The 25,283-nt window shown below is 43.6% G+C and overlaps 1 protein-coding gene across 2 annotated transcripts in view; it reads left to right on the top strand.

Annotated features, from left to right (window-relative positions):
* The window catches only part of LOC139375050 (neuronal PAS domain-containing protein 3), a 366,286-nt gene that overhangs the window by 97,463 nt on the left and 243,540 nt on the right, over positions 1-25,283 (top strand). For both annotated transcript variants that reach the window (XM_071116431.1, XM_071116430.1), the window contains one exon: positions 5,889-6,133. In XM_071116431.1, the coding sequence (XP_070972532.1) occupies positions 5,889-6,133 (245 nt within the window). The remainder of the gene's footprint in view (positions 1-5,888; positions 6,134-25,283) is intronic.

The following is a 25,283-nucleotide window of genomic DNA, read 5'->3' as shown; positions in this document are numbered from 1 at the left end:
TAAATGTCCTCTCACTGTCAACTGCGTTTATTTTCAGCAAACTTAACATGTGTAAATATTTGTATGAACATAAGATTCAACAACAGACAAACTGAACAAGTTCCACAGACATGTGACTAACAGAAATTGAATAATGTGTCCCTGAACAAAAGGGTGGTCAAAGTAACAGTCAGTATCTGGTGTGGCCAACAGCTGCATTAAGTACTGCAGTGCATCTCCTCCTCATGGACTGCACCATATTTGCCAGTCCTTGCTGTGAGATGTTACCCCACTCTTCCACCAAGGCACCTGCAAGTTCCCGGACGTTTCTGGGAGGAATGGCCTTAGCCCTCACCCTCCGATCCAACAGGTCCCAGACGTGCTTAATGGGATTGAGATCCGGGCTCTTTGCTGGCCATGGCAGAACACTGACATTCCTGTCTTGCAGGAAATCAAGCACAGGACGAGCAGTATGGCTGGTGGCATTGTCATGTCAGGAAGGGTACCACATGAGGGAGGAGGATGTCTTCCCTGTAACGCACAGCGTTGAGATTGCCTGCAATAACAACAATCTCAGTCCGATGATGCTGTGCCACACTGCCCCAGATCATGATGGACCCTCCAAATCGATCCCGCTCCAGAGTACAGGCCTCGGTGTAACGCTCATTCCTTCGACGATAAACGCGAATCCGACCATCACCCCTGGTGAGACAAAATCGTGACTCGTCAGTGAAGAGCACCTTTTGCCAGTCCTGTCTGGTCCAGCAACGGTGGGTTTGTGCCCATAGGCGACGTTGTTGCCAGTGATGTCTGGTGAGGACCTGCCTTACAACAGGCCTACAAGCCCTCAGTCCAGCCTCTCTCAGCCTATTGCGGACAGTCTGAGCACTGATGGAGGGATTGTGTGTTCCTGGTGTAACTCGGGCAGTTGTTGTTGCCATCCTGTACCTGTCCCGCAGGTGTGATGTTCGGATGTACTGATCCTGTGAAGGTGTTGTTACACATGGTCAGCCACTGCCAGGACGATCAGCTGTCAGTCCTGTGTACCTGTAGCACTGTCTTAGGCATCTAACAGTACGGACATTGCAATTTATTGCCCTGGCCACATCTGCAGTTCTCATGCCTCCTTGCAGCATGCCTAAGGCACGTTCACACAGATGAGCAGGGAACCTGGGCATCTTTCTTTTGGTGTTTTTCAGAGTCAGTAGAAAGGCCTCTTTAGTGTCCTAAGTTTTCATAACTGACCTTAATTGCCTACCGTCTGTAAGCTGTTAGTGTCTTAATGACCGTTCCACAGGTGCATGTTTATTAATTGTTTATGGTTCATTGAACAAGCATGGGAAGCAGTGTTTAAAGCCTTTACAATGAAGATCTATGAAGTTACTTGGATTTTTACGAATTATCTTTGAAAGACAGGGTCCTTAAAAGGGACGTTTCTTTTTTTATCTTGATTGCTGACATGCAAAACATTTTGGGACTATATCAACAGTGGACTAATGAAACAAATACCAAAAGTTAGTTTTTGGGTGGAGTTTTCCTTTAACAGAATGGTGGTGTTCCAACTCACTGAAAAGATAGATGTCACACCATCACTGAATCTTATGAACTTCGTACGAATGTATTTCTTCTTATAGTACTGTACGTGTTGATGAACACCTGTGATATTGTACATCTGCTTCGGATTTTTGTTTGACCGTCTCATTTAAATAGTGGATAAATGTTGTGAACATGTTAGTGTAGTGTACAATGCTACAGTACAAATGCATGCATGTCCTTGGGGTCTTCAAAAACCATCAGAGTGGAAGTCCTGATCTAAGATCAGGTCTCCCCTGCCCATGTAATCATATTAATTATGATCTAAAAGGATAAGCTGATCCTAGATCAGCACTCCTACTCTGATATGTTTAGTGAATATGGGCCCTGGTGTTGTCCAGTCTTGGTGGTATTTATAAATGGGGCCTAACCCCGAACAAGGTTGTTTTTCATAACCCCTCATTGTCTGCCGGGGGTTTGGACAGGTTTGATGACACAGTGTGACCAAGTTGATGAGAAGTTAAATTATGTTACTAAGGAGATAGCATTTTCTATAATGAGAAAGAAAACCTAGTGCACCCTCTCTTTTTACTGCTGCATGGAGAGCCAGAGTCACAAAAGCAATTGATTAGTTTTGGCATTTAGTCCCCCGATCAGTGGTGTCATCCATTTCTTCAGGAGGAGGGCCCTAATCTAAAGTGGCATTTTGCTCTGGCTGCCTTTTCAACACTGATGAAACCAATTACTTCAATCCTAAATGATCATTTGCACACAAGTTTCGGCTGCTTGATGTATTCTCCTTGCCTTCAAAAGTTGAATGGTGGGTGGTTCGCTGATTGGCTACATAGAGTGATATCTTAGACAGCAGGCTCACCAAGGTGTGTCACCTCCATTCAAGATGTCCATTCATTTAATTGGCCAATGACCCTGTGGCTGTTTTATTGTTGTTTGCTGCACAACCACGTCTGCTGATATCTTATGAGTTTTCTTGAGAAAGACATTAGTAAGTTGGCATCTTCTAGTTCATTAAAAGCGACACATGCTTTATTTGCAGTACGTGTAGTCTGGTTATTATTATAATCATGTTATTATTATACTTTAAGTTACCCCGTCAGTATATAAGTCAAAGCTAATCGACTTAAAATGGATGCTGACTCCCTCTCTGGTTTGGAACCCTGTTACTATGAGTAAAGAAATGTCCTGTTCTGTGTACATTTCATATCTCTAATCTCGACTTCTCACAAGTCTTTTCCATTTTTACAATACTAACTGTACTCTGGAGTTCTCTTGTAGACGAAGGAAAGCAGGAAGTGTGAACACAATGCGGCTCTCTGTTCCTACACACAGATCCCTATCAGACACCCCTCACATTGGTTGATTTCCCCACTGGCATTTCACCCATGTGGGCCATAGGCATTCTATTTTCAAGTAAACACTTACCAACCAGTATGTTTTTTCTTCTCTCCATGATGTCATTGAGATTTGTGTGTGGGTGTGGGTTTGTGTGATTCAGAGTATACAGAGAGTCATTTGAAAATGGTGCAAAAGAATGTGGTGGGGTTGTGCCACCGTTGTGGATGGTGACTGTAGTGTAGGTGATGGAGATGGCTCTCTCTCTCTACACAATAATAACTAGGCTTTTCTGGGAATCAGTGGGAATGACAGATTGTGAAGCTGTTCTGCTTGTGCTCCCTACCGCTGGTCTCTTTTTAAGCATGGGCACCTGACACCCTAGTGGGAGCAGCATGGTGACCTCTCTGGGATTGCAATGTGAGAACGGTGTTAATGCAGTAGTTCAGTGTGTGGAGAATTGTGGTGTAAAATACAGACTGTGAGGTCATCTGCATGTTGCAGAATAAAAAAAAAAGATCTATATAATAGTTAATCATTATTACGTGATTTATATTCTTGTAGTGTGTAGGGTGCTGGTCACCAACTCAAGAAAGTGATTACCTGAGAAAGGACGGGTCATTGCAGATATTTTAATTGATTGTTATTATATTTGTTTACGGTAATCAAAATAGAGTTGCCACGTCGGGAGTACCGTATTTGATGTGGAACATAGACGAGGTCGTGACCTCAGAACCAGAACCAAATCCAGCCAGAAGTTAGTGACCTCATCCCTGTCTTGTAAAAGGAACTTAAAAAGCTATTGGGTTGTTCCCGTTGAACTACGACATGATTTAATTTCATGTTTATAAAAAAATATATAAAAAAAGTGTTACATTTACTCTGGTAGAACATGATAAATATGTCTGCTGTATGAAGGTCACACAACCCCGGCGCATCAAGAAATATTTGGCAGGCCGACATAATGCTTTCCAAGTTTGCGGAACAAATGAAATTCTGCTGCTCTGTTGCACTTTGCCTCCAAACAACCATTACAACTAGCTTTATATATTGTCTGAGCAGCAGACCATCAAATGGTGTTGTTCTTCTTGCAGGGGCGGTCGAGATGATCAAGAACAGCAATCTGCTACTTAGATGTAAAGGCAGAGGATGCATCTGTATCTGGCAATGAAATGATCCTATTACACTCCTGATGCACACAAAAGCTAACATAAATTGATCTTGACAACTATGAGCATGGTGTTAGTAAGCCACAAGACATTATTTGGCTGAATGAAGGTTGTGGGAAGTGGTGCTTGGGGAATTCTCATTTGTATCCTGCAGACATTGTGAATGTCTAAATTCATTAATTGATTTCTCAAACCTCTTTTGAATCTATGTACTCTATCTATATACAGTAGTAACCCACTGTCAGAGCGTGGGTGGGCCTTGGCTTGCTGTTTTTTTTTTTTTCACGTTTGCTTAATGTTGTTGGTTTTTGTCTTGAATCACTGATAACTAAACAACAAAATAATGTGAAATGATTTTCTTCACCAACAGTCATTTTTCATCTTCAGGGCAGAAACCCTCTCTTCCCTCATCTTTCAAGTCTGCTCTAACAGATTTAGCATTTGTGGTGGTACATTTTTTTTTTTATCTAGGTGTCGGCCAGTGGGGAACCCAGAGATTTCTGTGTGATTTATTGGCAACTTAATTCAAAATGGCTTGGGATGATGAACGCCATAGAAAGTTGGGAGTTGTGTTATGGAAGTATGGAACTGCTTCGAGTTCTTCGATGTAAAATAAATAACACAATGACTGAAGGGGACGGGCGTGTTTGACTGGAACGATACAAGCCGATAGACTATAACCAATCATGCATCCTTCAATAGGTCATGTGATCTACTGCCGCTGTATAAAGGGCTTGAGAGAATATACCTGAATACAGTACACTGTAAAAGGGTTAGCATGAATTTGACAGTAATTTACAGACAGCTTGGTGGCAGGTAAAATCATGTAATTTAATATTACAGTACACTCCCCTGTAATATAAGTACAGTATCAAAGCAGTTACTGTGTAATGACACACAGTACAATATCGTAAAATGGACTGTATTATACTGTAAAAAAAAAAAAAAAAGTGAATTATAACTATTTTAAACACATCTATTCTGACACATCTGAGAAATGTGCACCTGCAGTATATTTGTTACCAGTTCAGGCAGCTGACATGAATAAATCAACTGAAGTAGAAATATAGAGGAGAAATATCACACTGAGCTCTCAGACAGTGTAAAGTGAGGTCAGTGCAGTGTTTGGCCTTTTTGAATATGATCTCATTTTGTGAAACTATTTCAGCTGTAGAGAGAAAGAGAGAGATCTATCTGGGCCTATTGCAGTGTCTTACGTTCAAAAAAGGCAGCAATCTGAAAGTCATTCAGCAGGCTGTCTCATGAGACCCAAGGCCAAAGCTAATCAGAACTTCGACCCACTTCTAAATTCCAATGACTGAATCAATTGTGCTGAGCGTTCCCAATGGAGTAGAGCAAGTCACTAACGGCCAAGACTGACTGACTTGGTGTGGTTGGTCCCATAGCCCTGTAACCTAGCCTAGCTCCCAAATGCCCCCCCTTTCCCTTTATTTATTTTTTAGGGTGCCATTTGGGACACAGACTTAGACTTAGTCCACAGTATGACAACAGGCAGGTGTCTGAGCTGACAGAGGGACTAGGGTCATGTTCAATAGGTCCCACCTTAGCAAAACATTTTGCAATGCAGAACAATATGTGTTCTAATTGGACAAGTACAGGTAGCCCCTCCCCTTTTTCAAAACGTTTTCTCCTTACTTAACCTGACCCTGGTCTTGCTTGCTTGCTATCTTGCTTATGGCTTCGAATGATGGTATGGCCTTTCTGTTCTTCCTGGTCGAAACCAAGGCCCTAACTTTCTGCTCGTCTCCCACCTAGTTTCAGAGTGTTGCAAAAAGTGTTGTCCCTACTGAACACAACCCTGGTCCTCACTCCTGTCTCTTCTCCTGTCCCCACCAGGTTGCAGGCTCTGAGGAAGGAGAAGTCCCGGGATGCGGCTCGCTCGCGGCGAGGGAAGGAGAACTTTGAGTTCTATGAGCTGGCCAAGATGCTGCCCCTGCCCGGCGCCATCACCAGCCAGCTGGACAAGGCTTCCATCATCCGCCTCACCATCAGCTACCTGAAGATGAGGGACTTCGCCAACCAGGGGGACCCGCCATGGAACCTGCGCATAGAAGGCCCACCACCCAACACCTCCGTCAAAGGTCAGCTCCTTCTCCACCATGGTCCAACTACCCACAATTTAGTTCAGTTCAGTCTAGATCAGTACCAACAGTTTCCATCAATGGTCCACTCAACTTACTAACTGTACAGTGATGATATCTCTCTTTGTCTGAGCATTAAAATACTGTGACATTAAAGGATACTTTGGGATTTTGGATACTTCCCCAGAGTCAGATGAACTTGTGGATTCCATTTTTATGTCTCTGTGTCCAGTATGAAGGACGTTAGAGGTAGTTTTGCGAGCCAATGCTAACTAGCATTAGCACAATGACTGGAATTCTATGGGTATCCGCTAGCAGTTCATCTGACTCTGGGGAAGTAGATAAAGGGCCTCATTTCCAAAATCCAGAAGTTTCCATTTAAGGTGAAACTGTAAATTCAAATATTATGTGAGGTAAAATGTCAACGTTAATGACAGGATTAAGGTAATTTTTCACGTTTTACTGTACTCAGTCTACACACAATATTAGACTGGTAGGGAAATGAGGCACTCTTGTTACTGTCGTCTGGTCACAAATATTCAAAAAGTAAACATTTAACTTTGATAAATGTAGCTTTGCGCCTAGTACAGGCAGCAATACTGAATCCAAATGTAACCGAATTTGCCTTTGAAATTGGGTATTTGTACAGTGCACTTAAAGGAGATACAGCTCTGTATATTTTAAAAGGGTATGCTGGAGTAGGAATGACCGTAAACATTAAAGTAAATTGCAGAAATGTTCAGTCAATGCACAATGTTTGCTCTGCACACACACACACACACACACACACACACACACACACACACACACACACACACACCAGATGGCATCATTGTTGTCTGCCTTTGAAAAGATACATGCATTTTAATGAGAAAATGTATACGGCAGAATTATTTGGGTTAGAGCATCCTGCTAGATTTCCTACTAACACAACTAAGACCTATAGCCCACACTTTGCATTTAATCAAAGATGATTACACGATGCTTCCAGGAGGATTGAACCACCAACGTTTACATTTTGGATATTTTAATGACTACACACACCAAGGTGACGTCTACCCTACCTCTGTCTACCTCTGTAGAACAATGCTCTCTCTCTCCGCTGCGTGCCCTGTCCTTCCATGCTATCGACAGACAGATAGTGCCCGTCTGAATCGAATCACTAACTCACCACATTTTATTTGCACTACATTCTGAAAAGAGCGGCGTATTGATCCCATTCTTTTTGTTGCTGTGCATCGCCGGTAGCTAATGGAGACGGCTGACCATCTCCCTCTGCCCATGAATCAGTGTTATTTCTGAATAGGCTACATTAGATGAACCTGACCCGGAGCTTCCACAGCTCCCAGCGTGCCAGACACACAGCTGGCTGAAGAGCTTGGTTTACAGATGTCACACACACACACACACACACACACACACACACACACACACACACACACACACACACACACACACACACACACACACACACACACAAAAGAGCCAGGTTTGTCAATGCACTGTGTAAGATGGCAGGGAGAGAGGGGTTAGGAGGGAGGGGGCATATGCTAGGTTATTGTACCAGAAGAGGGAGCGGACAGGAAAGGCCAGGATCATTTCTCTTCAGGGTTGTTTGTGCAACACAGATCAAGGTTAGCCCCACACAGCAGCAGAATAATATTGTTTCTGATACATGGCCGGCCTAGTTCATTTGGCAGGCCCAGTCTCTCAATCAATTTGCCTTGTGCCTTAACATACACACCCGTGTAGGTGTTACCATGAATATGTTATTATAGGAGATTTGCTGGGGGAGAAAACTGAGCCGGCTTCTGACAAGACATTTCGACTTAATAACTGATGATTGTAACCTTTAGGGAAATCTCAGTAGCACTGCCCCGGTTTTGTAAATTCACTCTGGTTTTGGAATGGATCTTTGCTTCGGGAAAATTCTCATTCTTTCTTTTTTTATTATTTTCTATTTTTGTTCAGAATAAAGCATGAGTAAGAGCTGGCGTTTGGACGGCGGTGATGTCTGTCTGAGTTGCCAAACGTCCTTAGAACAGCCTCTAGTGTGCGGAAGCTCGGCTAAGTAATAAAAGCGGTAGCCGATATTGCTGGCATCGGAGCTAAAAGAATTTGACCTCCACTTCTCTCCAAACATTGTTGATTTATTATCGTAACTTCTCGCCTCTCCTCTCTCGCCGCTCTCCTTTCTCTCCTCTTTGCCTTCTAGTGACCTTTACTGTAATTGACCCATCAACTAATTTTTTCTGAGCGTTTTAACCGGAATTTGCTAGTCTCTGTCAGAGGCGGTTCACATCTGTTGAAGGACACTGCACAAACAAGCATGACCTTTCTCTTGTTTGGCGGCTGGCGCACGCCTCCTGACCCCCTCCAACCCCTCCACCACCTGGCCATTTTATTATTCATGCATGCAGAGCAGAGAGGCGCAGAGCAGAGAGGAGCAGAGCAGAGAGGAGCAGAGCAGAGAGGAGCAGAGAGAAACAGAGCGGAGAGGAGCAGAGAGGAGCAGAGAGGAGCAGAGAGGGGCAGAGAGGGGCAGAGCAGAGAGGAGCAGAGCAGAGAGGAGCAGAGCAGAGAGGAACAGAGAGGAGCAGAGCAGAGAGGAGCAAATCAGAAAGGAGCAGAGAGGAGCAAATCAGAGAGGAGCAAGTCAGAGAGGAGCAGATAGGAGCAAATCAGAGAGGAGCAGAGAGGAGCAAATCAGAGATGGGCAGAGAGGAGCAGTGAGGAGAAAATCAGAGAGGAGCAGAGCGGAGAGCATTCACCAAAGTGCCACAATTTACGAAAATGCAAGAAATCAGATGGCTCAAAAACAACAAAAAATGCTCAGAGACCGTCTTGCACAAATCATATTTGTACTATACAGTACATACAGTACATTAAATGTCTAACTCTTTACTCTGTGGTTTTCTGAATTTTTGTAGGACATACATTACCAGTAAAGAGTTGGGACACACCTACTCAATCAAGGGTTTTTCTTTATTTTGACTATTTTCTACATTATAGAATAATAGTGAAGACATCAAAATATGAATTAATTCTTAAATTCAAATTCTTAAACAGATTCTTCAAAGTAGCCACCCTTTGCCTTGATGACAGCTTTGCACATGCTTGGCATTCTCTCAACCAGCTTCATGAGGTAGTCACCTGGAATGCATTTCAATTATTAGGTGTGCCTTGTTTAAAGTTAATTTGTGGAATTTCTTTCCTTAATGTGTTTGAGCAAAGACCAAGTCCATATTATGCCAAGAACAGATCAAAATAGCAAAGAAAAACAACAGTCCATCTTTACTTTAAGACATGAAGGTCAGTCAATCCGGAAAATGTCAAGAACTTTTAAAGTTTCTTCAAGTGCAGTCGCAAAAACCATCAAGCGCTATGATGAAACTGGCTTTCGTGAGCACTGCCACAGGAAAGGAAGAGTTACTTCTGCTGCAGAGGATACGTTTATTAGAGTTAACTGCACCTCAGATTGCAGCCCAAATAAATGCTTTACAGAGTTCAAATAACAGACACATCTCAATATCAACTGTTCAGAGGAAGAGGAGACTGCGTGAATCAGGCCTTCATGGTCAAATTGCTGCAAGGAAATCTGTCCTTTGGTTTGATGAGTCCAAATTTGAGATTTTTGGTTCCAACTGCCGTGTCTTTGTGAGAGTATATGTCACGCCCTGACCATAGAGAGCTGTTCATTCTCTGTTGGTTGGGGCGTGATAGTGGCTAGGGTGGGGCATCTAGGGATTTAATGGTTTATGTTGGTCTGGTATGGTTCCCAATCAGAGACAGGGGATCATATTTAGGCAGCCATTCCCTCATTGTTCTTTGTGGGATCTTGTCTACAGATAGTTGCCTGTGTGCACACCAGTAGCTTCACGTTTTGTTTGGTGAGTTTCTATTAAGTCAAATATGTGGAACTCTAGACACACTGCGCCTTGGTCCAATCATCATAGCGATCATGACAGAAGATCCCACCAACAACGGACCAAGCAGCGTGCCCAGGAGATAATGGCATCCTGGTCTGTGGAGGAGATTAGGGAGAGAACTCCTGGACTTGGGATGACGTAAGAGCAGGAGAGAAGAGCCTGCCATGGAGGCAGGTGGAAGCAGCGAAGGAGGGACAGCGACGAAGTTGGGGAGGTAGGCCACAGAAACCCCAAGAAAAGCCGAGGAGTGAACCAGACCAAGTCTGGGAGAAGGAGGAGAGTTTGGAGGAGAGAGAAATGGGAGAGTTGTTGAGTTGGTGGAGGATGCACAGATTTGGAATAAAGGAACGTGTTGTCAGTTTGGTGCCACCTGAGTCAGCTCCCCGTACTCGTCCTGAGAAGTGTGTTAAAGTTTCGGAACAATTGATACCGGCTATACACACCAGGTCTTCAGTGCACCTTCACAACCCAGTGCGTCCAACTCCTCGCACTCTCCCTCAAGTGCGCTTTCCCAGTCAGGTCCGTCCTGTTCCTGCTCCTCACACTCGCCCTGAGGTGCGTGTCACCAGTCTGGTGCCACCTGTACCGGTCCCACGCATCAGGCCTCCAGTGCGCCTCCACAGTCCAGAGCTTCCGGCGACAGTTCCCAGTCCAGAGTTTCCGGCGACAGTTCCCAGTCCAGAGCCTCCAGCGACGGTCGGCGGTCCAGAGCCTCCAGCAATGGTCGGCGGTCCAGAGCCTCCAGCGACGGACGGCGGTCTAGAGCCTCCAGCGACGTTCGGCAGCCCAGAGCCTCCAGCGACGGTCTGCAGTCCAGAGGGTTCAGCAGGGGTTCTCAGTCCAGAGTCTCCTGCAACGATCTACGGTCCGGTGCCTCCGGCGACGACACACGGTCCTGTTCCTCCTGCGACGATCCCCGCACCAGAGCCGCCATGGAGGAAGACATCGTATCTGCGAGCGGAGTGGGTACTTCGCCCTGCACCGGAGCCGCCCCCCGACGGTAGATGCCCACCCGGACCCTCCCCTATTGAGTCAGGTTTTGCGGTCAGAGTCCGCACCTTTGGGGGGGGGGGGTTTATGTTGGCCTGGTATGGTTCCCAATCAGAGACAGCTGTTTATCGTTGTTTCTGATTGGGGATCATATTTAGGCAGCAATTTCCTCATTGTGATTTGTGGGATCTTGTCTACAGATAGTTGCCTGTGTGCACACCAGTAGCGTCACGTTTCGTTTGTGCTTGTTTGTTTTGTTTGGTGAGTTTCTATTAATTAAAATACAGTGCCTTGCGAAAGTATTCGGCCCCCTTGAACTTTGCGACCTTTTGCCACATTTCAGGCTTCAAACATAAAGATAGAAAACTGTATTTTTTTGTGAAGAATCAACAACAAGTGGGACACAATCATGAAGTGGAATGACATTTATTGGATATTTCAAACTTTTTTAACAAATCAAAAACTGAAAAATTGGGCGTGCAAAATTATTCAGCCCCCTTAAGTTAATACTTTGTAGCGCCACCTTTTGCTGCGATTACAGCTGTAAGTCGCTTGGGGTATGTCTCTATCAGTTTTGCACATCGAGAGACTGAAATTTTTTCCCATTCCTCCTTGCAAAACAGCTCGAGCTCAGTGAGGTTGGATGGAGAGCATTTGTGAACAGCAGTTTTCAGTTCTTTCCACAGATTCTCGATTGGATTCAGGTCTGGACTTTGACTTGGCCATTCTAACACCTGGATATGTTTATTTTTGAACCATTCCATTGTAGATTTTGCTTTATGTTTTGGATCATTGTCTTGTTGGAAGACAAATCTCCGTCCCAGTCTCAGGTCTTTTGCAGACTCCATCAGGTTTTCTTCCAGAATGGTCCTGTATTTGGCTCCATCCATCTTCCCATCAATTTTAACCATCTTCCCTGTCCCTGCTGAAGAAAAGCAGGCCCAAACCATGATGCTGCCACCACCATGTTTGACAGGGTGGATGGTGTGTTCATGGTGATGAGCTGTGTTGCTTTTACGCCAAACATAACGTTTTGCATTGTTGCCAAAAAGTTCAATTTTGGTTTCATCTGACCAGAGCACCTTCTTCCACATGTTTGGTGTGTCTCCCAGGTGGCTTTAAACTTTTAAACTTTAAACTACACTTTTTATGGATATCTTTAAGAAATGGCTTTCTTCTTGCCACTCTTCCATAAAGGCCAGATTTGTGCAATATACGACTGATTGTTGTCCTATGGACAGAGTCTCCCACCTCAGCTGTAGATCTCTGCAGTTCATCCAGAGTGATCATGGGCCTCTTGGCTGCATCTCTGATCAGTCTTCTCCTTGTATGAGCTGAAAGTTTAGAGGGACGGCCAGGTCTTGGTAGATTTGCAGTGGTCTGATCCTCCTTCCATTTCAATATTATCGCTTGCACAGTGCTCCTTGGGATGTTTAAAGCTTGGGAAATCTTTTTGTATCCAAATCCGGCTTTAAACTTCTTCACAACAGTATCTCGGACCTGCCTGGTGTGTTCCTTGTTCTTCATGATGCTCTCTGCGATTTTAACGGACCTCTGAGACTATCACAGTGCAGGTGCATTTATACGGAGACTTGATTACACACAGGTGGATTGTATTTATCATCATTAGTAATTTAGGTCAACATTGGATCATTCAGAGATCCTCACTGAACTTCTGGAGAGAGTTTGCTGCACTGAAAGTAAAGGGGCTGAATATTTTTGCACGCCCAATTTTTCAGTTTTTGATTTGTTAAAAAAGTTTGAAATATCCAATAAATGTCGTTCCACTTCATGATTGTGTCCCACTTGTTGTTGATTCTTCACAAAAAAATACAGTTTTATATCTTTATGTTTGAAGCCTGAAATGTGGCAAAAGGTCGCAAAGTTCAAGGGGGCCGAATACTTTCGCAAGGCACTGTATGTGGAACTCTACGCACGCTGCGCCTTGGTCTACCCATTATGGCGAACGTGACAGTATGTGAACGGATCATGTCAGTGATTTATTTAGAATTCAAGGTACACTTAACCAGCATGGTTGCCACAGCATTTTGTAGCAATACGCCATCCCAGCTGTTTTGCCCTTAGTGGGACTTTCATTTGCTTTTCAACAGGACAATTAACCCTAACCCTAACCCACCATACCTCCAGGCTGCGTAAGGGCTATTTGACCAAGAAGGAGAGTGATGGAGTGCTGCATCAGATGACCTGGCCTCCACAATCACCCGACCTCAACCCAATTGCGATTTGGGATGAGTTGGACCGCAGAGTGAAGGAAAAGCTGCCAACAAGTGCTCAGCATATGTGGGAACTCTTTCAAGACTGTTGGAAAAGCATTCCTTATGAAGCTGGTGGGATAATAACTTCCCTGAAAGAAGGGGGAATTTGTCCACGTGACTGACTGTGTCAACTGAATAGGCCACAGTGTTGTTTGGTATCCAATGATACCCTTGTGTTAAATTAGGGGTCTGAACTCTAGTCTGATACCGAACTTGAAGTCCTCCTGACTTCAGAGTCTGGAAAGGCTGTTTCGATGTTGACGGCGCGCTGCGTTGATAATGAAGGGGACTGTGCTTTTACTGGTTGGTTCTCCTCGGGCGGCAGGTAGCCTAGCGGTTAGAGTTTTAGGACAGTAACCGTTCAAATCCCTGAGCTGGCAAGGTGGACAAATCTGCTGTTCTTCCTTTGAGCAAGGCAGTTAACAACCCCAGGAAAAAAACATTTGAGAGAACCAATCAATGCGTTTGCTCAGTTTCTGAGCGAAAATTGCATTAACAAACAGCTTCCAGTCCAAACCAGTGACTCAATGCTCTTCATCGCTGGGTCACATCAGCCAGGCTATCAAGGATCGTCGTCAAAGAGGAACCAACCAGAGAGGCTGTCTATTCTCTTCGTCTATGTGTGGGCTTGCGCTATTTGATTTCCATCAAGCTGTTCGTGCTGCGTGTCAGTCCCCTGGATGTCTCCTGCACATTAAGAGTCTTAGCTTGTTTCCCAAATGGCACCCTATTCCCTATGTAGGGCCCTGGTCAAAAAATAGTGCACTACATTGGGAATAAGGTGCCATTTGGGACAGTTGTGTTAATTACAGAGAGAAGAGAAACAGTGGGGTTTCTGTAGTTATGGTCCATCCAGCCCTTTCAGATTTGATGGTTTCAGTACTTAGCCTGCTGCTAGCACTAATAGCCCTCCATTATGGCTGGAATGACCAAACATAACTTATTTTACACGGTGGCAATATGTTTCCCACTTTGATGTTTTGCAAAGGAAAATGCTCCATATCAGGAAATGCAAGCCAAACAAAATGGATATGAAGTTTATACTGTTTATGGTTATAATTAAACATTCAGTTCATACATATTCAAATCATTCGCTTGAGAAATGTGCATTCTTTTTTAGAACAAATTAAAAAGTGGACCACTGTGCACTTCTCACAAGTGTTGTACCTGTCACTTGGTGATTTTCTTTCTTAACTCAGCTGCAAAGCAACTATTAAAAGAAAGGAATCAGTGCCAAAAACCCATGTACTTGCTCCAAAGGACACTGTTTTGTCAGTGACTTTTCACATTGACCTTGAGGTGTCTGAGGTCTATGCACGCTGCCTTCTCTACTTCACAGTCTATCCCCCTCCCTCCCTCCCTCCCTACCCAGCACTATAGATATTATATCAATCCTTTTCCCACCAAATAATAACCTCCTTCCTATTGCCACTACTTGGGGGATATTACCAATCTGCCACCCACCCGATCAAGGGGGAAATGTACTATGAACTACTATAACTCTACATGTCAAATGGTGTTGAACACGCTACCTGGTTCAAGCCTTTGACCGCCTGGCAGAGCCATCTAGCTGTAATCCCTAAGTGGCCCAGTCCCTCCGTATGAAGAGCTTTTGGGTGAGCAGGTTGGCGCTGAAGAGGGCACTGATTAAAGTACACTTTCCCTGTTGCCCATTGTGCCATGCACATTGTTGTTGGTAATGAGGGAATTAATGGGATGCGTCCCAAATGGCACCCTATCCTTATTTAGAGCACTACTTGTGACCAGAGCCCTATAGGTGTCCCTATGGTCCCTGGTCAAATGTAGTGCACAATTAAGGGAACAGGGTGTCATTTGGGGATGCAACCCAATGGTGTTTGCATCACAATAGACACTCAGGACACAGAAAATAAATGTGGCATTAATGCACCTTTTGGAAAAATGGCAGCTTGTATAGACACACACAGGTTAGTTAGTGTATTATAGTTGAGGAACTGCATGGACTAAACAGCTTCCTATATTTCTCTCTCAATTAATATATGGATAGTAATTTGCCCAGCTGTGAGTGTGAGATGTTCGATTCCCCAGTCGTGGTGTAAGAAAAATTGAATGACAGTGAGCAAAACAGCAGTAATTATAAAAGTAATTACTAAATGCTGATGATGCCCATAGGCTTTGCATAACTACATTTGGAAGAGGAAATTGCTTTTGGCTGCATTGGAAGGCTGGTGGGCATGTTTTTGTTATTTTCTTTATTTATTTTAATATGCACAACCAAGGAAAGTAATTGCCATGGAAACAATTACTTGTACACCTTTCTGTGGGCACAAACAGCTCTGGGAAGCATTGTTGTTGAACAATGTGTTTTAATGAAGGAGAATAGTGGAGTCACTTTGTTTATATTTCTTAACAGATAACAATTAAATGGAACACTGGGAGGGCAAAACAGTGCGGTTGAATACGAGTCGTTTTCTTAGTAAATAAGACATTACTTTTTTTTACAAGATGTTTTCTCTGGGACATGAAATCACATAGATGTTTGTGTGTTTGGTCTTTCTTAATGAAGAGTCTCTGTGTGTTACTGTGTAACTATGGTCCTAATGGCCTATTTCACTCATCAATGGAGACAACAAAGCAAAGGTTGCCACTTGCCAGTAGCTTAGTAGCTGTATGAAACTGCACTTCAGAATGCCCCCTCCCTTCTGTGTGTGTCTACGTGTGCTTATGATATGCGTGTTTGTATGTTGATTTAATCTTTGTTCTGAACTTGTATTATCAAAGCATTACTTCCTACACAACATGATTACTGTAAACTTTGTTTTTCAAAAGAAATTGGAGAGCCTTGTCGGACGGTTGTGAAAAGATCAAGGGTTAAAAGCATTTATTTTATTACAGTACATGGCCTACTGCGTTAGTTGCTCATGTAACCAGGCACTATACCTTGTGTCGGTGGGCTCAGTAATTAGTGCTTCTGCAAATGGTCCAGTAATGGAGAAATAAATCAGAGGGACAGTTGGAATGAATATGGAAAGGCTTGTTTCTAGCGTTGTGACTGGCCGTTTAGTCAGCTGGACCTAATACCCACACAAAGTGGTACAAATCACCACCGTGGGTTTACATTACAGAGCCCAGAGTAGAGCAGCGCACTGCCTTCACATGGCCCTCTCACATTGCCCAGCCATGAAGGTCTCAGCTCTCTGCTGTAGCCAAGGTCCTTGTCCCAAGGACAACAACAGTCGTGGAAAATAGATTAAAGACTTGTCGATAAATCAGGAAATACAGAGGTGTAGCCTGAACTGAGAAATGATGCAGAAAATAATGAAATTGTGTAGGATGCAGTAAGAATAGTTGCAGTAGGCTACAACAAGGGAATATACTGTATGACCAGGGTGGAGGAGTCATTTGGCAATGTACCGTACTGGTCTGTATTGGCCTTATCGGTCCTTACCTGCTCCACAGCAACAGCCTCAGTCAGTAGAACAGGCTAGACAGATGACAGGCTGCTCTCTGGATGAAGTGCATTCCGTTTGAAGTGCAATGTCTGAAAGCACAGCACGAAGGCTCAAATCAAGTGAAGGACATGTACCATTACAACTAATGTCCTTAATAATCTTGTTAGTCTAGTCCCTCTCAGTACCAGACAAATGGAACATTATTGGCTTATGGAGCCTGCAGTAAATAATTTAGTTTCCAATATTCAGCCTGCTTCGACAGTAAATTAAAATGACATGAAAGAGCTTGTTGAACAAAGAAAGTATCCAATCAAATGTAATTGTCTTGACTAAGGCAGCAGTAATACGTTTCATAATTAAGCCAAGTTGTCTTGGTAGCTTTACAACCTTTCGCATGAATCAAAATGTCCAAAATAATTCTGTGATATGGTTTCTTTTAAAACATTACAGTGCCAATATCCTTTGACCGGGCAGATCTTCCTCTGTGTGTACAGGCTAGTGTAACATGAGGGTCCAGTCAGTCCGTCTCTTCACTGTTAATTGATCTGAACTAAATCATATGGGCTTGCTCTGCTCTCACCACCTTTACTGTTGATTTATCCCTCTGACAAAGGTAAACTCCAGCATTGGCTAATGCAGCGCTACATTAACGGATGGGTGAGAGAGGGGGTAGAAGAAGAAAGAGAGAGCAAGATAGGGGGGGGAGGGGTAACAGAGAGGGGGGAGAAAGAGAAAGAGAGAGATGGAGGTAGAGGAGGTAGATAGAAGGAGAGAGAGGCGATGGGAGCGTGAAAGACACAGATACAGGGAGAAAGCGAGAGAGAATGAATGAGAGAGAGAGAGAGAGAGAGAGACTTTAGGTACTATGTCAGGTGAAGGTCAGAGAGGGCTCTGGCCTCTGAAGTGTTTGTGACGGTTCCTCCCACTCATACAGGACACAAATGACTCCCCTAATCATCCAATTTAATCGCACCATTTTCTGCCCCTCAATAGCCAGGCCTGGACTTAATCACTCTGTTTGCTTGCTGTCGCAAAGACCCTCATATCGAAACCAATGAATTTCTACAATTTAAAACGCATACAGTGGGGGGAGTTCGAGGGGATGCGTGCGGCGATAGAAAAGACATTGGCAGGGGTCTGAAAAACCAGCCAATTCATGCGTGAAGCATTTAGCTATTGCCATCTCAACCCATGACTAACAGTTTTCAGTCACCCGTTTCATTTATTAATGTCTATAATAAGCCCCTCTCTGATAACAGCCCTCTCTAAAAGCATTTTCTCTCTCTCTCTGTCTGCCTTGCTAAAATGTTGTGGTGTTGATATAATTTGGCCCGGCGCAGATTAAGCTCGAGGACGAAGGTGAATTGACTGCACCTGCCCTTTAATGAGGAGTGATAACAAGGCCGGTGGCGGGGGCATGCACAGTGGGGGTGTATCCCAAGTGGCACTCTATTCCCTACATTCCCTAGGAGGCCTTACCAAAAGTAGTGCACTACATTGGGAATCGGGTGCCATTTGGGATGCAGGCTGGGATAGCATTGGACTCACCAACATAGCCTCCACATAGCAACATCATTGTCATTGTTACCCAGAGATGTGTTGATGTGTTGGAGTCAGACAGGGAGAGAAGAGGCGTGAGCATCGCCCAGCCCTTCTGAAAGGCCACAGAGTGGGGGGACAGGAGATTCAGCTCCAGGGTGCATAGACAGACGGATGGGCCGACGTGCAGGCAGGCAGAACGACAGACAGCTCCTCAGTACAGTGTCCATGGGGTCACCACCATTGGGACCGCAGCCCAGTCAATCAACAGATAGCCCCAAGGCGTCCAGCACAGCTTGGCCCCCAGCCTCACAAACACATCAACACACACACACACACACACACACGCACGCACGCACGCACGCACGCACACACACACACACACACACACACACACACACACACACCGCCATCTCCCTCCTGACCACCACCAGCCTGTGCTAATGAGAATGTATATGTATTCATGAATAAAACATGAAGTCATTGTTTTTATTGTTAAGGAAGCCGCTTCGCCACTAGTAGCCAGAATGTTGATGCTGTCCACTGCTTTGAAGTCTCTGCCTGAATTTGTAAGCAACGTTTTGATGACTTATTGTAGCCATTTTGAACAATTACACACTCTCCCACTCTCCAAATCATCTAAGTAGGATAGTAGTTTAGTTTAAAGAACATCACTTAATTTAAGTTCCACCAGTCTCCAAGGACCAAAATATTAATTTGCGGTTTCCTGTCAATCATTTTCTTGAATATACACTTTTTGTAATTTAATTAGTGTGAGGAGGGAGGGGGTTTGGGAAATGGAGTTTTAAGGATTATAGGCTTGACAGGGATAGTGTTGCAAATTGACTTTTGAGTCCTTGTAAGGAAGTAGATTTTGAAAGGAGTCCAACTTGCATTAACCTTGGAGGAGAGAAATAATAATAAACCCACTGCGCTTTTTTCAAGACATCAACAATGTACGTTCAGGATTGGAAATCTATGTGTTCATGTATTTTGTCAGGTAAAAACAAAGCTAAATGGACGAGGCGTCGTTGGGCGGGTCCAAATGGCACCCTATTCCCTATATAGTGCACTATAGAGAACAGTGTGCCATTTAGGATGCGACTGTACATACACTGTAGTTCTGTATCGCCGTGTACTCTCAGAGCAACACGCCAAGCCAATTACTAGCGAAGAAGAAAGATGTGAGCGTCATGAGAAGTCGTCTAAACCCTTCTGTAGAGGCGTTGATCCCCATTGTTTAGCTGGGGTCAGGAGGAGCATGTTCTCCTGATTAATAACATCTTTCTTTTCTTCTCCAACGACTTGTTTGGGATGTCATCTATGAAGGAGATGCATCTCAGCAGTCAGACAGAGCACTGAGAGAGCAGCAGTCTAATTGTCACAACTAGAGTGTCACCCCCCTCCTTTTCCTCCATTTTTACATCCTCTCATTTGTCTTAACACAGCAGCGATCAGTGTTCCTTCCTGCCTCTCCTCTCTGCGCCGTGGCAACGAGACACCAGAAACACACGCACTGACGCCGTAAAGGAGCTGATGCCATTAAATGATATCAACATCAAGGCGGCAGTTTGATTTAGATTTTTCTTTGGGGGGGGGGGGGGGGCTACGGCATTTTCAAATTATGCAGATCCCTTAATTAAACTCAGCCAACGAGCTGTTTGACATTTTTTTTGTCTGTAGCTTAGCCTGTTGGTCTGCTGGAATTTGCATGTCTTTGGATGTTACACAGCTTTCTCTAGGCTCTCAGTGTAATATAACTCTCCCAGCAAACTGGAGAAATTCCCCAAACATTAGCTAAGATTCCCGTAAAGTTCTAGTTAGGATTTCATTCAACATTAGTTTGATCAAATGTTTAAAAAAAAGTATATATACAGTATATATATATATATATATATATATATATATATATATATATATATATATATATATATATATATATATATATTTTTTTTTTTTAAACAACTTTAGCAATAAAATATTCTTGGAATGTTCTAACATTCACTAAAATGATGTGCACAACATCTGTAATAACCACCACAGAACGTTCCCCAAACGCTCCCATTAGGTTTCCAGCTAATGTCATGTACATGCTGCCACAGTAAAATGTGAGAGCAATGTTCTGGGAATGTTCTTGCAACAGCAGGTGAATGTTTTATACAAACGTTGTATAATCATCAGCATAACTGGATAGTTTTTGTGTTATTAGAATCTGCTCTGGGAACTTTTGAAGAACCACTTTTTCTTGCTGGGCTCTCACTCTAGTTTTGGTGCAGACCTCATAAATGAAAATCCCCTTTAGTCTGCATCGTAAAGTTGTGGCAAAAGTGAAACTACCCTATCTACAAAGACAACAACATATGTATGTACTGTATTCCACTCATCACTCTGCACACTGCCCTATCCCATCTGGACAATAGGAATACCTATGTAAGAATGCTGTTTATTGACAACAGCTCAGCATTCAACACCATAGTGCCCTCCAAGCTCATCATTAAGCTCGGGGCCCTGGGTCTGAACCCCACCCTGTGCAACTGGGTCCTGGACTTCCTGACGAGCTGCCCCTAGGTGGTGAAGGTAGGAAACAACACCTCCACTTCGCTGATCCTCAACACAGGTGCCCCACAAGGGTGCGTGTTCAGCCACCTCCTGTACTCCCTGTTTACCCATGACTGCGTAGCCAAGCATGCCTCCAACACAATCATAAAGTTTGCAGACGACACAACAGTAGTAGGCTTGATTACCAGTGATGATGAGACAGCCTACAGGGAGGAGATGAGGGCTCTGGGAGTGTGGTGCCTGGAAAACAACCTCTCACTCAACGTCAACAAAACAAAGGAGATGATCGTGGACTTCAGGAAACAGCAGAGGATGCACCCCCCTATCCACATCGACGGGACCGCAGTGGAGAAGGTGGAAAGTTTCAAGTTCCTTGGTGTGTACATCACTGACAAACAGAAATGGACCACCCACATAGACAGTGTGGTGAAGAAGACGCAACAGAGCCTCTTAAACCTCAGGAGGCTAAAGAAATGTGGCTTGTCACCTAAAACCCTCACAAACCTTTACAGATGCTCAATTGAAAGCAGCCTGTCGGGCTGTATCACCGCCTGGTATGGCAACTGCACCGCCCCCAACCGCAAGGCTCTCCAGAGGGTGGTGCGGTCTGCTCAACGCATTACAGAGGGAAAACTACCCGCCCTCCAGGACAACTACAGCACCCGAGCCTCAGGACACCTACAGCACCCGATGTCACAGGAAGGCCAAAAAGATCATCAGGACATCAACCACCCGAGCCACTGCCTGTTCACCCCACTATCATCCAGAAGGCGAGGTCAGTACAGGTGCATCAAAGCTGGGACCGAGAGACGGAAAAACAGCTTCTATCTCAAGGCCATCAGACTTTTAAACAGCCACCACTAACACATTAGAGGCTGCTGCCTGTAGGCATAGACTAGAAATCACTGGCCACTTTAAGGAATGGAACACTAGTCACTTTAATAATGTTTACATATCTGGCATTACTCATCTCATATTTACATACCGTTTTCTATACTATTCTATGGTATCTTAATCACTTAATGTTTACATATCTGGCATTACTCATCTCTTATGTATATACTGTTTTCTATACTATTCTACGGTATCTTAGTCCGTTCCGCTCTGACATCGCTTGTCCATATGTACAGTTGAAGTCGGAAGTTTACATACACTTAGTTTGGAGTCATTAAAACTCGTTTTTCATCCACTCCACAAATGTCCAGTTAACAAACTATAGTTTTGGCAAGTCGGTTAGGACATCTACTTTTTGCATGACACAAGTAAATTTTCCAACGATTGTTTTCAGACAGATTATTTCACTTATAATTCACTGTATCACAATTCCAGTGGGTCAGAAGTTTACATACACTAAGTTGACTGTGCCTTTAAACCACTTGGAAAATTCCAGAAAATGATGTCATGGCTTTAGAAGCTTCTGATAGGCTAATTGACATCATTTGAGTCAATTGGAGGTGTACCTGTGAATGTATTTCAAGGCCTACCTTCATGACATCATGGGAAAATCAAAATAAATCAGCCAAGACCTCAGAAAGAATATTGTAGACCTCCACAAGTCTGGTTCATCCTTGGGAGCAATTTCCAAATGCCTGAAAGTACCACGTTCATCATCAAACAATAGTACAAAAGTATCTATATCCACAGTTAAACAAGTCCTATATCAATGTAACCTGAAAGGCCGCTCAGCAAGGAAGAGGCCACTGCTCCAAAACCGCCATAAAAAAAGCCAAGACTGTGGCTTGCAACTGCACATGGGGACAAATATCGTACTTTTTGGAGAAATGTCCTCTGTTCTGATTAAATAAAAATAGAACTGTTTGGTCATAATGACCATCCTTATGTTTGGAGGAAAAAGGGAGACGCTTGCAAGCCGAAGAACACCATCCCAACCCACGGGGGTGGCAGCATCATGTTGTGGGGATGCTTTGCTGCAGGAGGGACTGGTGCACTTCACAAAATACATGGCATCATGATGAAGGAAAATTACGTGGATATATTGAAGCAACATCTCAAGACATCACTCAGGAAGTTAAAGATTGGTCACAAATGGGTCTTCCAAATGGACAATGACCCCAAGCATACTTCCAAAGTTGTGGCAAAATGGCTTAAGGACAACAAAGTCAAGGTATTGGAGTGGCCATCACAAAGCCCTGAACTCAATCCCATAGAAAGTTTGTGGGCAGAACTGAAAAAGTGTGTGCGAGCAAGGAGGCCTACAAACCTGACTCAGTTACACCAGCTCTGTCAGGAGGAATGGGCCAATGGGGAAGCTTATGGAAGGCTACCCAAAACGTTTGACCCAAGTTAAACAATTTAAAGACAATGCTACCAAATACTAATTGAGTGTATGTAAACTTCTGACCCACTGGGAATATGATGAAAGAAGTAAAAGCTGAAATAAATCATTCTCTCTACTATTATTCTGACATTTCACATTCTTAAAGTAAAGTGGTGATCCTAACTGACCTAAGACAGGGAAATTTTACTAGCATTAAATGTGAGGAATTGTGAAAAACTGAGTTTAAATGTATTTGGCTTAGGTGTATGTAAATTTCCGTCTTCAACTGTATATAGTTTTAATTCATTCCTACTTAGTTTTGTGTGTATTGGGTATATGTTGTGTAATTTGTTAGATATTACTGCACTGTCGGAGCTAGAAGCACAAGCATTTAGTTTATTATGTGACCAATAACATTTTATTTTTTTCAAATTGAAAAACGTTCATGGGATGTCGACATGATGAAATGTTTTCAGGGAAGAAGTTATGCACTATTGTTGCAGCATTGCAGTTCATTTTCCTTACAGTATAACTTTAGTTTTAGGTCAAAGTATAGGGCCACAACACAGTGGAAACAAACTCTGGTACTATTTCATTACTGTGGCGGGTAGAGTACAGCAGCAGCAGTGTTATCTATTCAACCTGAGCCAAGGTATCACCTCTCCCCATCAGGATAAAGCCCTGTAGGCCTATCAGCCATTCCCATCAGTACAGAGTACAGTCTGTCTTCGCTGCTCTATGAGGATCATACATCATACTGTACTGTACCTCGTTGGGACGACTCCAGTTCTCTTCTGCTGTTCTTATCAGATATCTCCCCCATCTCACCTCAGGACCAATGGCTTATAACAAAAAGCTACAGCTCCCTCCTTCTCTCAACCAGATGTACTGTAGCCAAAATCATTTAATGTCTTATTTTATTCATTTTCTTATATTATGTAAAACTGATTTTAACCCTAGTCAAAGGGAACAGACTAGAAATATCCTGTCTCCGGCTGTGTGAATGTGTGCAATAATTATATGTCCATGGCGTCGTTCAATGTCTCTGTTGACATAATATGGCGGTGGGAGGCGGGCTAGATTAAAATTTAAAACCCAAACAGGCATTGCGAAATGACACAACTCCATACAAGATTCATGATGATTCTCTTGTCTTCCCTTGGACAAGAACAGCTTGAGGAACCCAATCCCGATAGAAAACGAAAGAAAGTACTTAATTGACAATTTCTTGAAAATGGCTGAAGGGAAAAACAAAAGAGAGGCCTTGGGTTTCTTAGGGCGTAATAAGCCGTTTCTCATCACTCTCTCTGTGATTGAGCCTATACAAAATCGATTTATTTCTCGGGGTAACTCAGAATAATTGAAAAACAGACAACGTTTGGTTCCAATTTACCAGCAATAAAGTTGTAATAGGGTTTTCTCTGCAATTTTACCCTTAATGCACTCATTCTGAAGAGCAGTATTTTGCCAGTCGAACAAATAGCATCACTGGAGCTTACAACCAGTAATAGTCCCACATTGATGCACACATTAAACTTGTTAAATCAATTCTGTGGACACTTTCTAAAGTGGACAGTCTGTTTGCTCTCTCTAGCTCGCTCCTCTCGCCCAGCCTACTCATACCCTCTACGATGTATCAATCACTTTCATTCCCCTCCTAATGATTCAGGCCTTTTAGTTTGTAATTATTTATGTTCTACGGGCGTAGATATCTGAGTGGGATGTGTATTTATAGGCAGCCTAATGCTCCTGATGTACCTACATGTTTATAATGAAAATGCACGACATGACATAGTTCAACAGGAGCTATCGCTGATGGATTTGTGTACACAGACAGAAACATCACCTCACCTGGCTACTTTGGCCTCCCGCCTGCCTTTAGAAGAACAGCTCTGTAAACAAACAACACCCACCCATCCATTAGTTGCCCTGTAACAACCACCTCGCTGAATTCCTTGGATTTTCCGCAGTGCATTATATACACTGAGCGCACACAACATTAGGAACACCTTACTAATATTGAGGTGCACTCCCTTTTGCCCTCAGAACAGCCTCAATCCGCCGGGGAATGGACTCTACAAAGCGCTGCTGGCCTATGTTGACTCCAATGCTTCCCACAGTTGTGTCAAGTTGACTGGATGTCCTTTG

Source organism: Oncorhynchus clarkii, chromosome 19 (genome assembly GCF_045791955.1).
Source record: "Oncorhynchus clarkii lewisi isolate Uvic-CL-2024 chromosome 19, UVic_Ocla_1.0, whole genome shotgun sequence".
In the NCBI taxonomy this organism is placed as follows: Eukaryota; Metazoa; Chordata; class Actinopteri; order Salmoniformes; family Salmonidae; genus Oncorhynchus; species Oncorhynchus clarkii.
This window is presented reverse-complemented; position numbering and strand designations above follow the sequence as displayed.